Source organism: Trachinotus anak, unplaced genomic scaffold (genome assembly GCF_046630095.1).
Source record: "Trachinotus anak isolate AG129_WGS33_773 ecotype Australia unplaced genomic scaffold, CSIRO_AGI_Tana_v1 ptg000013l, whole genome shotgun sequence".
Taxonomy (NCBI): domain Eukaryota; kingdom Metazoa; phylum Chordata; class Actinopteri; order Carangiformes; family Carangidae; genus Trachinotus; species Trachinotus anak.
The window spans coordinates 16,467,491-16,482,383 of record NW_027273864.1 but is presented as its reverse complement, the minus strand read 5'-3'; the positions used below and the strand labels follow the sequence as shown (position 1 = coordinate 16,482,383).

Here is a 14,893-nt window from a genome sequence, read left to right as displayed (position 1 = left end):
ACATAACTAAAATATGATTTAAATTTAAGGTGTGATCAACAGTGTACCCCCAAATTGCTCAACCATTGTTGGTTAGGTATGGGCACACACTCATACACACACACACACACACACACACACACACACACACACACACACACATACACCGCATCCATAGGTGAATAATTCAAGATGTTTCTAGAAGAAACCATTATCCCGGGCAGACAGGTAAATTGATATGGCGAGCCTCGTCCTTTCCTCCTCACCCAGTCGCTCTCCACCTCTCACCAAACGCTGCTGGAGTTCACTCACTGACCAACACACTGGGAAAGAAGAAGGTTGTTCTCTGCTCTTTGTTGTCAGCTTGGACATGTAAGTGAAGCAGAGGCCTCGGTTCAGCTCCTCCACTCTAGGTAGGATTTCTATAACACTGACAGTAATGACTCAATGATACAGAATGTGGTCACTGCCATCTGAGCAAACCGCATGTAAAACATTTTCATTACGTCAGGTAGTATTTTTACACTATACTATGACTTCTTGGGTAAAACTATTAATTGAAATACATTTGACTTACAAGCAACTGTTAAACCAGTCATGTCAAACAGCTGCTGTTTCGTCTGTGCTGTTGTTACCAAAGAGGCCTGATACAAGAGGGACAGGTGACTGAAAATAAAATCCAGAGAAGAGTTTTTAAAGGGTCTCCTGTGGGTCAAGGATCTCATTTGGTCATTAGTTTTTCATAAGGGTGGGACAATGAGCAATTGTGCGTGTGGCAGATACAAGTGCTGTTTGTTGCTGTTGCATGCGTCAGACAGGCTTTTACTTACAAATGAGCCTGTTTATGGTAGGACAGTGTTAAAATTATTTGCATGAGCTTGCATGAGCTACCACAAAGTGACATTTCCACTGTGAGATCTAAAGCTGATGAGCTGGACTGATCGTGTACTCTTTTAAAGACGTACAGCTTTTACCAATAAAGACAGGGACCATGTATTTTTTACAGTTTCTAATTGGAAGCTATCTCTAACATTTAGTTAAAAGACACATCTTAACCTCTGGAACTCTAGAACGAAAGCTGCCAGTGGACAAAATATATGATCTTGAATAAGAGTCTCACATTTGCCTTGTACATTTCTATTTGTTAAACAAAATACTAGGCTGCAGGTAAATTCTTGTATGTATTCACATACATCTGGTACACAATCCACTTGCTTACTAAGTACAGCTGTAATGGGAGAGAGGTGTGGGTGTTAAAACTAGATCAGGCAGGGTGGTGTTGACTTTCTTTCTCATTATGAACACACGCACTGGAGGCAAATGGGAAATGTAGTCATGTCCAAATGGCAGCAGTCTGGAGGGTGAGATCTGTAGAAAGATCCACATTTTCACTGACTTTCACAGAAGAGATATGAACGTCATCATTGCAAAAATTTGTTTGGGTGATGTCGACTTCAGTGAAATGACACGTAGAACCTTGTTATATCCACTGTATGCATAAAGAGAAAGGACGTTTATAACTTGTGGACATAACTTGACAACACTTCAAATGCTTCCTTTGTGTAGACCATCTTGTAACAATATTCTGGCGTACTTTGCAGTATGGCAAGAATTTCTGTCTTGGCCAAAGAGTAATATACTGTATACCCTAAACATCAGAATGATATTGTTGGATCAAACTGATTTGCAGATATTTTACAGATAAGAATTGTTACTCTTTCTTGCCTAAAATATGGCACTGTTTTCTTATTCATTCAATTTCAATTTTTTTTCCTGACCAATCATAATACAGTAATGCAGTAATAATAATATACTTTTTGTGTGCTTAATTTCTGTGTATGTGTGTATGCAAAAGTGAAGAAAGACTGATTTCAGATCTTAAATTAAAGAAACACTAGTTGTTTCACATAGGCACATTTGCATTTGTAGCCAGCAATGCTATTTACACCCAGGGTGGATATCCAAAGTAGCTATTTACACCTATTTATATTGCATTATATTTACATATAACATGGCAGAGACAAGCACCCAGTTGTTTGTAGCCATTATGCTATTTGCACCCATGTTGCTATTTACACCTGGGTTTTTGGCTCTCCTGGACCAATTCAATGGAAGAAGTTACCGTTGTGAAAGGGCATATTTTAACCCAAACCATGATCTTTCCCTGAACCTAACCAAGTAGTTTTGTTGCCTGAACCTGATCCAGTGATAGAAAACTAAATATAATAATTAAAAAAAACACAAGATAATAAGACAGCTAAATCTAAGAATAAGTAAATATCAACTTCTGATACACAGAAGACCCCGGTCTCCTGAGTGAAAGTTCTGTGATCGACCCATTCATTGACCACAACCTCATCCCTTTGTGGACTTTACCATTCTTAATACCATCTCACCTCACTCCCTGAAGCCTTTCTGCTATAGCATTTAGCAAGCGCCGAAGCACATATGACACTTATTAAACAGTGCAATGCTACAATTTGTGCTGTCCTACATCACTATTTAACAGTTCAAAAAATAAGGTGCTTATGGGGCCATTGGGTCTTCCATACAGGTGTAAATGTGACTCTTTTCACTCAGTTGCATGTAGGCGCTCTGTTGTTTTTATCAGTGCCCTCCATATTAAAATTTACCATGGTGCATACTAGCAAACTAGCAGCATGGTGTAGTATGGAATAATAATAATAGTAATACTAATGATAATACCTTTTATTTATGGAGTTCTTTTCAAGATGATCAAAGACACTTTACACAACAAGTTAAAAAGACGCAAAACACTTAAAACAGGGTACAGCATGAGCACTTTGGAGGCACTGCAAGCCAATGGGGCCTTCTCTGAGGATAACAAATAACATTGGTGACGATTATGGATATCTTCAACAGCACTGTGATGTAAAGTTTTTGGAATAAAATTACATTTCAAGGAGTATAAGTTATTTGCAATGTAATGGGTATCATTTAGTGACCACTTAAAGCCTACTAATAGGGAAGCATGTCTTTAATTTAATAAAATATTCTTACAGTCATCAATAGACTTTGTTCTCAATAATGGCTTATAACTGACGATAAAGCATTAATTAAAAAAAAAAAAAAAAAAAGACAAAAAAGGGCTCCTAAAGATCTGAGTCTACTTGTGACCTTCGTGTGATGAATGGATGCTGCATGTGACGCCCTGCTTTAAAAGGTGCCACCTTTTTATTTAGGAGGTGCCACTGTGGACTTGCCACACAATGTGATGTGATCTGAGCGGGGGCTTGTGCACAGGAGCAGGAGAGTTGGGGCCAGAAGGAGGAGAGCTTGCTCTCTGATGTACACTCGTTTTTTCCCCCCCCTGTTCACTGGCGCCGTGACGATAAGCAGGCAGCGGACGGGGATGCTCTGTTGTCTGGTGCGCACTCTCCTCCTGTCTCCAGCTCTCCGCGGTCACCATGGAAGAGCTTGATTAATGCACAGGCTTTATGCGTCCCTCCTGCTCCGGGGAGCTGATGTGTTTTAAACCCACCGGACCTGCGTTTTTCACGAAGCCCCGAAGAAGCACTGGACCCGTGTTACCGAGCGGGGAGGACCGCGGCTGAATTGGGAAGTCTTCAGAAAAGGTAGCGGTGCGGTTTCTGCTCCACAAACTGAAGTTAGCCTCTTAGCATAGCTGCGTTTTCCTGCATGCAGCCAGCGGTGATGCCCCCCCCCTCACCCACCCCCCTCACCCACCCCCCCCATCATATTCAGAGGACAGCGGCCACTCTCCTCTCGACGCTGTCATGTTTTCGGTGGATTCAGAAAGGAGGAGATTTATCGCCTTGTCATAAGCAATACGGACAGATGCATTTGAGCAGAGCACCGTCGGGGGCTGATCACAGGCTCAGACCCTCTCTACAAACTGAGGCTGGCTCTGGTCATGTGGACCGGCCACTGTATTAGCCCAGAGTGTAAGAGCAGCACTGATTGAGGTTTGCTGTAATAACGTTGCCAGCTGTTCCTGCTGAGCAGCCGGGACCATCTGACGGCCGTGCGTTGCTCAGTTTTCACTATGAGCGCCCGGAGTCAGGCTGTCATTTCACATCGTTTTTTTTTTTTTTGTTTTTTTTTGTGGGGGGGGGGGGGGTGTTTCACCACATCTTACCTTGGTGGTGTGCAGGGAGACATATGAACACGCTCGATGGTGGTTGTTTTGTCGGGGATCGCTCATGGAAATGCCAGTGTTCATTTTCATCGTGGGTGCGCGGTGTCGATGCAGCAAAGAAATTAAGATTACCAAAAAAAAAAAAAAAAAAAAAAAAAAAAAAGCGCATTTAATACGCACTGTTCACATACTGAGCGTCAAATAGCCTCGGCTACATGGAGGCAGCAGCGTAGCACAAAGGAGATGGAAAGCTGGCAGTCTAAATTCACCACTAGACGTGCGCTCTTACATTACAGTAACACTCATGTCACATTTTTCCTGTGTAATATGAGGATTAATTCCTCTTGGAGCGTCACTGCAATGTGACCTTTTTCTGTTTCTTCCTCTGCGGGGCCTGCTCGCAGTTCAAGGACTTACACAACTGATGTGACCAAGTGATGCCTGAGAGTGGCAGCTCTGAATTTACACGCTTAATTTGTGTGTGTGTGTGTGTGTTTTGGCTTGAGCTGCATGTCATCTGCTTCTATTTTTCCTCATGGAATATGGTCAGTTTCAGGCAATTTTGGATTGTTTACTAAATTTAGACTCTTGATGGCAACACCAGGGCCGGGCCATATTTCTTGTAGTTTGAGGCAAACGGAGAGATGATGTTTCCCATTTGGTGACATTGTGGAATGATCTTGTGTTTATGGGAAAACATGAATTGCTTCCTTGTCTTTCAAGAGACCAGTTCAGTTCAGTAATCTGCCAATTTTACTTTATTTTGCCATCTTTGCCTTTTTGCAGGTGTGTGCATTTTAATGTCCCCGCGCTCATAAAGTCTAATATTTCTAAACTAAACGATAAAGTTCTCATATGATCTCAAACATTTATTTGTAGGCCATTATTTTATGTACTTACCAATACATATAACACCTACACCTTCCATTTCACTGAACACCCAGTGCCTTTGGAGCACCTACTGTACTGTTTACCTACTCAGTGCATCCGTGCAGTACAACAGATCACTGAGAAAGACACGTTTTGATTAAGCTCCATCCTCAAGCAGATATGTTTGAGTGTGAGCTGGACAGTAAGCACTTGACTTGGACAAAGAAAACACATTCAATTAAGGCAAGGTAGGGTTGTTTGTATTCAGCAAATTTTATGCCCACGGGAAAACACAGTGTGCTTTACATGAAGGCTAAGAAGAAAAGAAAGAGGACGGACAAGAGGAGAGAATGCCTATCATTACTAGTAATAATGATTATTATTAGTAATAATGATAGGCATTCACGACAACATACAAAAAGACACACATAGATTATTCAGTCACAAATGACATACTGTATGTTATTAACAGGCAACAAAAACATGCTTTAAGACAATATTTAAAAGGAATGAAAAGATGGGAACATCTTGCGTCCTCAAGCATCTAGAGGCATAAAAACTGATGCAGCCTCGCCAAACTTTGAATTGATTCTTGATAGAGCAGGAACATTAGAACGAGTTGACCTGAGAAGTCTGAGTAGCCTTTAAGCAGGCCTAACATATAATGGGGCAAGGCCAGTCAGAGCTCCATAGACAGGCAGAGGAGCCTTGAAGTACTTGAGTACTGGAAACCAATGTTATGCTTTGAGGACACATGCTCAGCAATACCAGTTATCCTTTTATTGTTAGAAAATGTGCAGAATGTACTAATGTCATCTCTTCTCACCTTTTTTTCATTCTCAGAGGCAAATTATGCCAGCAGCACCAGAGTCGCTCCCCCTGGTGACGTGCCAGCTCATTGGTCAGACTATTCTGCCCTCCTCTAGCCTCCCTGTCTACCCTGGCAGATCCATGCTGCTGGATGCTCCTCACAGAGCCACGCCCGCACCATGAGCGCCAACGGGCCCGCCCCAGACGCAGCCCCTGCGGCCCCAGAGGCCCCTCCTGCCTCTACCCCTGCACCTGCTCCGGTCCCAGCCCCAGCCCCCGCGGCACCACCCGCTCCTCCTGCCCCGCCTGCCCCAGCGGCCACTACCATCCCGGTAGGTGCGTTGGCACAGAAGAAGCGGCAACAGTATGCCAAAAGCAAGAAACAAGGCAGTAACGCCAACAGCAGGCCACCGAGGGCTCTGTTCTGCCTCAACCTCAACAACCCCATACGCAGGGCCTGCATCAGCCTGGTGGAGTGGAAGTATCCTTTACAGTGACTTTATCTTGGGTGCTTGTGTGAATGTTGAGATTTGATGAGTTTTGAGTCCTTGCTCATAGAACTGAAATTATTAGTTGATTCATAGATTAGTCGATTGACAGAAAATTAATGGTTTGGTATTTTCTGGTTCAATGCAGGATTTTTCTGCTTTTTATTATTTTATATTCGTATTGTTGGTCAGACAAAACAAGACATTTGAAGACGTCATCTTCGGAGCTGGGAAACACTTCAATTTTCAGATCTTTTTTGTTCAAATAACTAATCAATTAGTCCAGAATATAGCTGCCAGATTAATCAAAAATAAAAATAATTGTTTAAATCTCCTGTATACCTTTGTTGGATCTTAGTTGTGATAATTATCAACATTCATATATTAATTATAGTGCCTTTTATGTTGATCAGAGTCAGGCTACTTAAAGGTCGTGATGAAGAAGAAAAGAAAAGAAAAAAGTGAAAAAACTGAATTATCTGTTTTTGGAGCATTTTTTAGTTTAGTTCAGCTAAACTAAAAAACACATTGCTCATATCCTCCTGTTGATTTTATAGATGCTAGCTGAAGGATGATGGAAAGGAAAAAAAAAAAACTTAAACAAAGTAATAGGACAAAATCATTTTTAAGAATGAATTTCTTGTTCGTAAACTTTACAGTACTTTGCCATTCTTGGTAATGTTGCTTAGGAAAAACTGGTGTGATAAGCACAGAGTAGCTTTCTGCTGCGTCCCAATTCGAAAATGTTGTCAAATATATAGAAACGCGTTTCTCCCATTAAAGACATAGTGAATGTCCTGAATCCTAAAATACGGGCGGGGTACTTTGTAGACTAAGTAACTCAACACTGGCACAACACAGCTGTGTGACAGTCTGGTGGGTTTGTGGCTTAAGCAGATGTTGTCATCACAAAAGCCATCTGATGTTATAAATGAGATTGCCCAATATGAATTGCAAGGATACATTTCATAATCCACCTTTGTGTGCTTGTTGAAAAAAAGTCACTGGGGATTTACTACCAGTACACTGGGAATGCAGCTGTAGCTGTATCACGTGTCCCAAATTGTTCTGTTTGCAACATTGCAATAACACTGCATGTTTGTGTCTATTTGGTCGGTTAGGACATTTGAGGATGAAAATGCTACAGTGACTGCGTCATTGTTATTGTAATTTCAAATGCATGAGATAAATGACTGCTTCAATGAAACAATCTTTGTTCTTGACATTGCGACTAATTTCAACATTTAATTGGTTTTGGTAGAAGCCACAAGATATTCTTCTTTAGTTCATTGATCAATTTCAGGATGGCAGTTTTCTCTTAAATGTAGTAATCTAGCTTTTGGTTAACAATCTGGTGAATCTGCATATTGAGGCCAAGTTTGGGAAATCTGGGTTTAGGAGAAAATCCAGACTATACAGTATATAATACAGTGGCTTGCAAATGTTTTGGCTTGTGACCACTTAAAATGAAGTTTTGTCCACTTTCCACACTAATTACTCATTTTGTGAACCTCTGATGTAATATACAATTAAAAACAATTTCAAAAATATAAATAGCAGCTAAATTATTGCAAAGAAACAAACAAAGCCATATGGTTCATGCATTGGCTTTGCTCTGCCATTCAAAACTGCAGTAACTCAAAAGAAACAAGAATCAGGGACATTTCATGTCTTGATAGTTTTCATGTCTAACTTGTTACTGTCTATAAATAATTTATTATTTACACAATCATTAATTTACAACTTTATATATTGTGCAGAAGGTGTAATGTCATAGCTGGGGTAATTTTTATTGTATAACTTATTATTTCTTTTTGCTATGTTACATCCTTGTTTTCTGTGTTTTCCTTAACTTCTTTTCTCAGGCCATTTGATATCTTTATATTAATTGCTATTTTTGCCAACTGTATGGCCTTAGCTGTCTATGTCCCCTTCCCTGAAGATGATTCTAACTCCACAAACCATGACCTGGTGAGTAGCCTTTTTATGTCTTACTTTGTTATTATCCATCCATCCATTGGGGGCCTGTTGAATCAGCGCTCCTACTTAATCTCAGCCGATGCAATCAGAGTTCACATAGTCAGTCTGGCTCGAAGTAAGAGTTGATATCTTTGAGTGCATGGATACATTCTTTGCAAGGATTATAAAAATACTTTGTGCTATGTTTGTGATAAGGACAAAAAGCAAGGAAAGATTATTTCCTTGAGTCTTTTGTTTGGTTAGCTTTCATCTGTGTTATTTATTATGTAGTTTCAAGATAAGTTAGAGAATGTATTTTACTTTGTAATCCCTGCTGTTGATAAAGTTTGATTGCATGAAGATGAAGATATTGTTAGAGATTTTACAGTAGTAAGACGTTGCAGACAGACTGTGTCTTCTGTGTGTATCTGCTGTACCCACACAGAGAAACACTCTGGCAACTACCCTCACTGGTGATTTATCATGTCATGGTTTTCCTGTTCAGAGGTTTTATTCAACTCTCTATTTTTAGAATTTTCTCGTCATTGCACCACTCTGTGCACCTTGTGCATTTATGTCCGTGTGATGAATTATGGGTGATGTAGTGTTGTAAGCATTGTTCCACAGCTGAGGATGAGTGCACTCTCCAAAAGCCCGGCAGACACACAGAATGTGGTCCTTACATGAGTGGAATTTAGCTGTAGTGTTCAATGATTCATGAGCAGCTTATACAGTGTGTCTGCAGACTTTGAATGTTCTTGTAAGCTTCGTCTGAGAGCGGGAACAAGTTAGAGAAAGGTTGCCAGCCTGCTGCAAAAGACCAGCGGGAATGTTCCTCTGTGTGTTACGCTGCTGAACCCACTGTGCAAGATAAGCTACGGCTTTGGTTAAAAGTGTGTCTGGTCTACTTTAGCAAAGTAAGGTGTACTGCTTTCCAGTTTGTCCTCCTGGAGGGTGACCTCAGGGTGTTTGTTTACACAGCGGTGGTGCATCAGAGGAAAGTGGGCCATCTGGGATATTACAGTGTCTGATACTGTACTATCTACAGGAAGTTGTCAGGTTTTGTTTGGAGTGAAGTTTTGAAGGGGTGGATTGTCCTGATAGTGAACTGAAAGAAAATAGGCACACTTGCCTAACAAATACGGAAAAAGAATCTGGTAAAATGTCAGTGATAATTATAATGTCAATATACTGTAAATACATCAAAAACTCAGTTTAAAGACTATACTAATAGATTTGAGCATATTTGCTGGACTGAAGTAGTTCCCTCGCACCCCCAGCTCTCTTTTTGTCTTTGGTTTACTGATGCATTAATCTGACCCATTCGATTGGTGTCAGCGCCCATACTGACCTTATTAAAGTGACCTCACTTTTGATGTGTAAAGCTACGACTGAGACAGAATTATCTCTGTTTAACATCAGTATGTGCTTCACAATGAATTCTTTTTTTATGTGAAGGTAGTATTAGCCTTTATTGTGAAACCTGAAGTGCCAATATTGAAAATCACAGCTAGCACTCTGAGAACGTGTTATTAGACCTTCGAATTGTTACGGGGTCGGATGGGGGCCACCAACATTTTAGAGATTTTCAAGTGGGCAATGAGTTGGAAAAGGTTGGTAACCACTGCTCTATAATATACGTTGACGTTTATTTCATTATGTTGACAGAGTTTTAAAGGTTCAATCAGAGGTTTATTGATTTCAATTCAGGGAACAAAGATCAGTGTTCTGTATGGTACCTGTATGGAGTTTCAGTATCGGACATCAAGGGAGAAAGAGTTAGATTGGGGCGTCTCTGCTCTGGCTTTGTGCTTTTACTACAGAGAATAAATGTGTTCATTTGAATGTTGAGAAAAGCTACTTTCAGCTGAATAGCAGCTCTATTGTGTTTTAGATGACTGTTGAGCTAAATAGCTCTCAGTGACAGATGCCACTCACTAATACGTATGTGCCAGGCTTCGCACTGATAATTGACCATGTGTGTAGTGTTGACAGGCGCTTATTTCAACTTTTTTATAGTCTCTAAACTTAGGGGCCTTTTGCAGATTTACACCACAACCTGCCATGCTACTAAATTCAGAGGATTGTTAGATTTTACTTTCATACATATGTTCAGAGCTTCACTTACGCATGTGTTAAGATCACATCCACATTCTGCGGCAGCTAGGAAGGCCTGGAAGACTTTCAATACAATATTGACCCTAATAATACCTGAATAGCATCAAAGTAAATAGATAAGTTTACCAGGAAGGGAACTACCCTGCACATCTCTTCTCAGCCCTTATAATGCAAAGCAAAGAACTGTAAGTGTAAACATGATGGTTAGTTTGGCCGTTTTAATGATACCTTCATTATGGCTATTGCCGGAACCTGTAGCATATAGCTCTCCTTTAAACATGATTGTCAGATTGGATTTATGGATGCACCCATTAAGAATTAACCTGAGATGCTACATGTTATGCACTGCCTATGTGATGGTCCTGTACTGAACGGCATCATTGATGTGGCCTACATGCTTCATGAACAAGACCATGAAGTAGAGATGTGAGGACAGACTGGTGAGTTTATCATACACTGGTTTTCTTGCAGTAATCCTTACAGTCTGGACAACGTGCAATTTCATAAAAATGCATAGTTATACGGAGTCTTTTTTAACTGCACTATAGATGTTTTTACTTTAAGTTATTATAGTGAGTCTTCTCTCTCACTGCAGACAGCTTTACATTGCTTGCACAGGCCTTTGGTTTAATTCTGCAGTGTCAACATTAAATCAGATAGCAGAGGGTGAATAATGCAATCTTTCCCTTTTCAGCAGAGGTTGAACAATAGAATACTTTGCACGGCAGGTGTGCCAGCTTGGCCTTAGTTGTTCTACAGAACTCACGCTGTACTCACATGAGGAGCGCTAGAGAGCAAAATGCTGAGCTAGTCTTGCTATAGTAGCCAGCAGGTAGGCCTGTAGTGAAGATTGCTATTTCACACCGCTCTGCTCTGCAGCCTCACAGGTGGACTGGGGACTGATATGAAACCTGAGGTGGGGTGCTGAGAGGTCGGATGTGTAAAGCAAGGATCAAATGATATCACAAGGCAGCAGAAGTATGCAGGCCTTTACTCAGTTACACATTCAGATGTGGTATAACTTTCAACACACAGAGACACTCTCATGCAGACAAACTGACTTCCAGGCTTGTGGATGTGTAGACTGTGCATTGTCTCTTGGCACATTCTCACTTAACATTCATTTTTTGAAAGAATTTCTGTTCATTTGTTTCTGCAGCACTGTGTAGATAGTGTCAAGGTGCTGCAGAGATGTGGTCAGTTAGAACAGTGCATTGCTGCAAAGTCATAGAGCCCTTAATAGCATGAGTCTGCCCGTCTTGTTAGTAAGGCTTGGTTAAATGCAGCAGCTCATTATAAATAGAAAGCAATTTCCTCCTCAGGCGGAACACAGGGCAAAAGATTGGGGTCCTGCCACCACCAGGAGGCACAAGTGAGTAACAGGATATTGCGAGCACACACATATACACACACACGCACGTGAAGACAACAAACTTGTCAGGAATGCGCGGTCATTTCTTCATTCCTCCCTTGCTTAGCTCTGTCTTTTATTTCTCTGCCTTTGTTTAGTCATTCCACTGTAATAGTAAGAAGTGCACACACGACCCATTCTTGCACGTGACTGCGTCTCCTCCGCACCCACCTTGTCTAGGGGACAGACACATAGTCTGCAACCCTCCTGCCTTTGCTTTAAGGTCATTTCTGACTTATCTATCTGAGACTCAACACCCCAGGCACCTCCTGCTGAAGGTAGCTGAGCAAAACAATGACCTTTTCATGGTGAATATGATTCATACATCTCATCTTTCATAACGAAACATGCAGCGAATTGCGTCTGGTATCATGTAGTGTTTGCTCATATCATTGTTATTGCATGACTCTGGAGCTGCAGAGCTATTTATTTTACCGGGGACAAAAGGACACAAATGTAAAGACATGTCTGCGCACAAACCAATAGAGAGGTCATATGGATGCTAGAAGAGAACTTCTCAGTCTCACATTCAGATACACTTACAGTTGAGTATGTCAGCATTTATAAAACATGAATCAATTTTGAATGTGAGGGACTACAAATGAAGATGAATACAAACATACATGCTACAAATATGATGTCTGGTTTAATACTGGATCTGGGTACTTAATAATGACAAAATAATTCCCTTTAATATATAATATTGATATTTTCTGTCATCACAAGAAGCTAAGTAGACAAATGGGCTTTGTGCAAAAAGAGGTTGGGGGTGGGGGATCGGAGATGGTCATTATGAACATCTGTCCTCCTTGTTTAAGATTAACAAGTGAAGCTCACTTACAGTAATGGCAGTTACATGGTTGTCATCTCCCAGCAATGCAATGTAAGGTTGCTGAGTTTTCAACTATGACATAATAACAGACAGTACACATCAATTATTAACATCTTTTACTGAGGCTTTGTACATTAATTTCATTTACTGACACTTGGATCTACATGCGGACAAAATGATGCAATTATAACTCCTATTTTATCGTGAAATTTTCCCCAAAAAATCACTTTTATCTTCAAATGTTATGCACCATATACCTCATTTGATATTCATAATATAAAGTTATGCCTATGTCACACATTTACGATTAAACTGTATAAAATGGGCTTAGCTTTAGCCCAGCTTGCTCACTACCGTGCAGCTCATAAGCAGCATCTGTTGACCAGCAGGCAGAAGAAGTTCCTGCCACAGGTTCAAATACACAGCAGATTTACTAATCTGTCATCAGGGAGGCTATCACCTGAAGCTTACAGCAACAGTCAGTTCAGACGTGCACAATTTAACAAATCAAATGAACTCTGCACAGTAACACAGTGTGTCAATATATGTTGGTTTGCATGCAACTCTGTTGCACAAATGCACATACTGTGCACCACAAAATGAGCAACTACCAACAAAGAGGAAGTCATTTCTGATGTAAATACATACCAACAACCATCACAGTGCCAAACTTGTGACTCGAAGCCAATGCCTGTTGACTGTTCACAGTCACTAAGTGCTTCAGTGTGACATCCAGCCACTGAGAGGCATCCAGCAGTTCTTGTCAAAGAGCATCAGAGGCACAATATAGTGATGGTTTTTTTTTTAGCTCATGTCTGATAATATTGTCAATGCTTCCATAATATCATCCATCTTGCCCTTAAAACTACCCTAAGGATACAGATATTGTCTTTGGAATTTATTTCTGACATCAAGATTAGGAACTTGTAAAAGTAGACATTCCTTTACATTAGCTTTTTTTTTTTTTTTTACCATAATCATTCTGCTGAGAGTAGTTGTTGTCAATGAGTTATTGGTAACCTAAAACATGACTCGACTCGCTTTTGTCACTGTCTTGCATTAAAATGCCTTGTGTTAGCTGCATGGTGTATTGGTCTTCAGGCTCTGTATAACCTAAACAAAAACAAAAAACAAAAACAAAAAACAAGCCTCATTATCTAATTTTACACGTTTTGGCCAACAGTGCGCCTCATTAGTCAGTTATTGGTAACCTAAAACACTGAGGGAGTTATTGACATCATATATTTCCATTTGAGAAGTGCCGCTAAGGTTCATGTGTCAGTGATTTGGCTGTATGAGTGTGTTGCAGAAGAGTGTAAATGTGTACATGTGTGTAACAGATTAAGCAGTTGGCTGTGTGTGTGTAATGGCTGGCACAAGCAGCAACGTCTGGACTGTGGACTCCCATAGAGATGATGGTAGAAGTATGTGTTTAGTCACTTAACGTAACTGCTCATTTGCGGCTCACACTAGCAGTGTCCCTGCTTGTTATCTTGAATGTGTATTTCTGCATGTGTGTGTGTGTGTGTGTGTGCAAGTGTGAGAGTGTGTTTGTGTAAGTGGGGAAGAGACACCGATGGGAGAGAGAGAGAGAGAGAGAGAGAGAGAGAGAGAGAGGGTAAAGAGGGAATCAGAGTTGTGGTAGCTTAGCTGTGTGGATACTGTGTGGATCCATGATGAAGTCCATCAGCAGAGCATGTGCAGAGTGTGCGTCAAACAGGCCTTCTCAAAGTAGAACAACAGATGATTTATGAATTAATGAGAAATAATTTTCTCAAGCTCTGTAAATAACAGCATGGCAACAAAATATTCAGCAAATTCTGTTTCTTTGTTTAGAGTCTCTATGCTTTATTTTGTCCTAATAATAATGTTTCCTGCCTAATATTATGTAATAGTATTTTCCAGTTAACATAATTGCACATTTATATTTGTACTTCACATCAAAATCAACTAGATTATAGAGATTTAAGAGAGCTTTATAGAGCTTTTTAGAGATTTATCTCTCTGACAGCAAAATTACAGCTGCAACTCTAATCTGTTGCTAAGTCAGTTAAAAATAAATTACATTATAATATAAAATATAATATTACCAAAAATAATTAAAGAAAGAAGTACCAGTAAAGCTAAAAAAGTAATAAACAGAAGAATACAGTATCAAATACATACAGTATATTGAAATAGAAATATACTGAAAATAAAATAAAAATAACAAATAACAAAATATAGTAAATAATAATAAATATAGTAATATTGTAGTAATAAATAGATATAGTAGGCTAAATAAAATAAAGTTGAGTATGCTGGTA

General features: G+C 40.1%; 1 protein-coding gene across 9 annotated transcripts in view; it reads left to right on the top strand.

Annotated features, from left to right (window-relative positions):
* The first annotated feature begins 302 nt into the window (after positions 1-302).
* The window catches only part of cacna1da (calcium channel, voltage-dependent, L type, alpha 1D subunit, a), a 63,707-nt gene continuing 49,116 nt past the window's right edge, over positions 303-14,893 (top strand). For 8 of the 9 annotated variants that reach the window (XM_071493871.1, XM_071493872.1, XM_071493869.1 and 5 more), the window contains exons 1-3: positions 3,024-3,575; positions 5,813-6,260; positions 8,133-8,238. In XM_071493871.1, the coding sequence (XP_071349972.1) occupies positions 5,959-6,260; positions 8,133-8,238 (408 nt within the window). In that variant the 5' untranslated portion in view covers positions 3,024-3,575; positions 5,813-5,958. Of the gene's footprint in view, positions 393-3,023; positions 3,576-5,812; positions 6,261-8,132; positions 8,239-14,893 lie in introns of those variants that run through there. The other variant, XM_071493866.1, reaches the window with a different exon arrangement.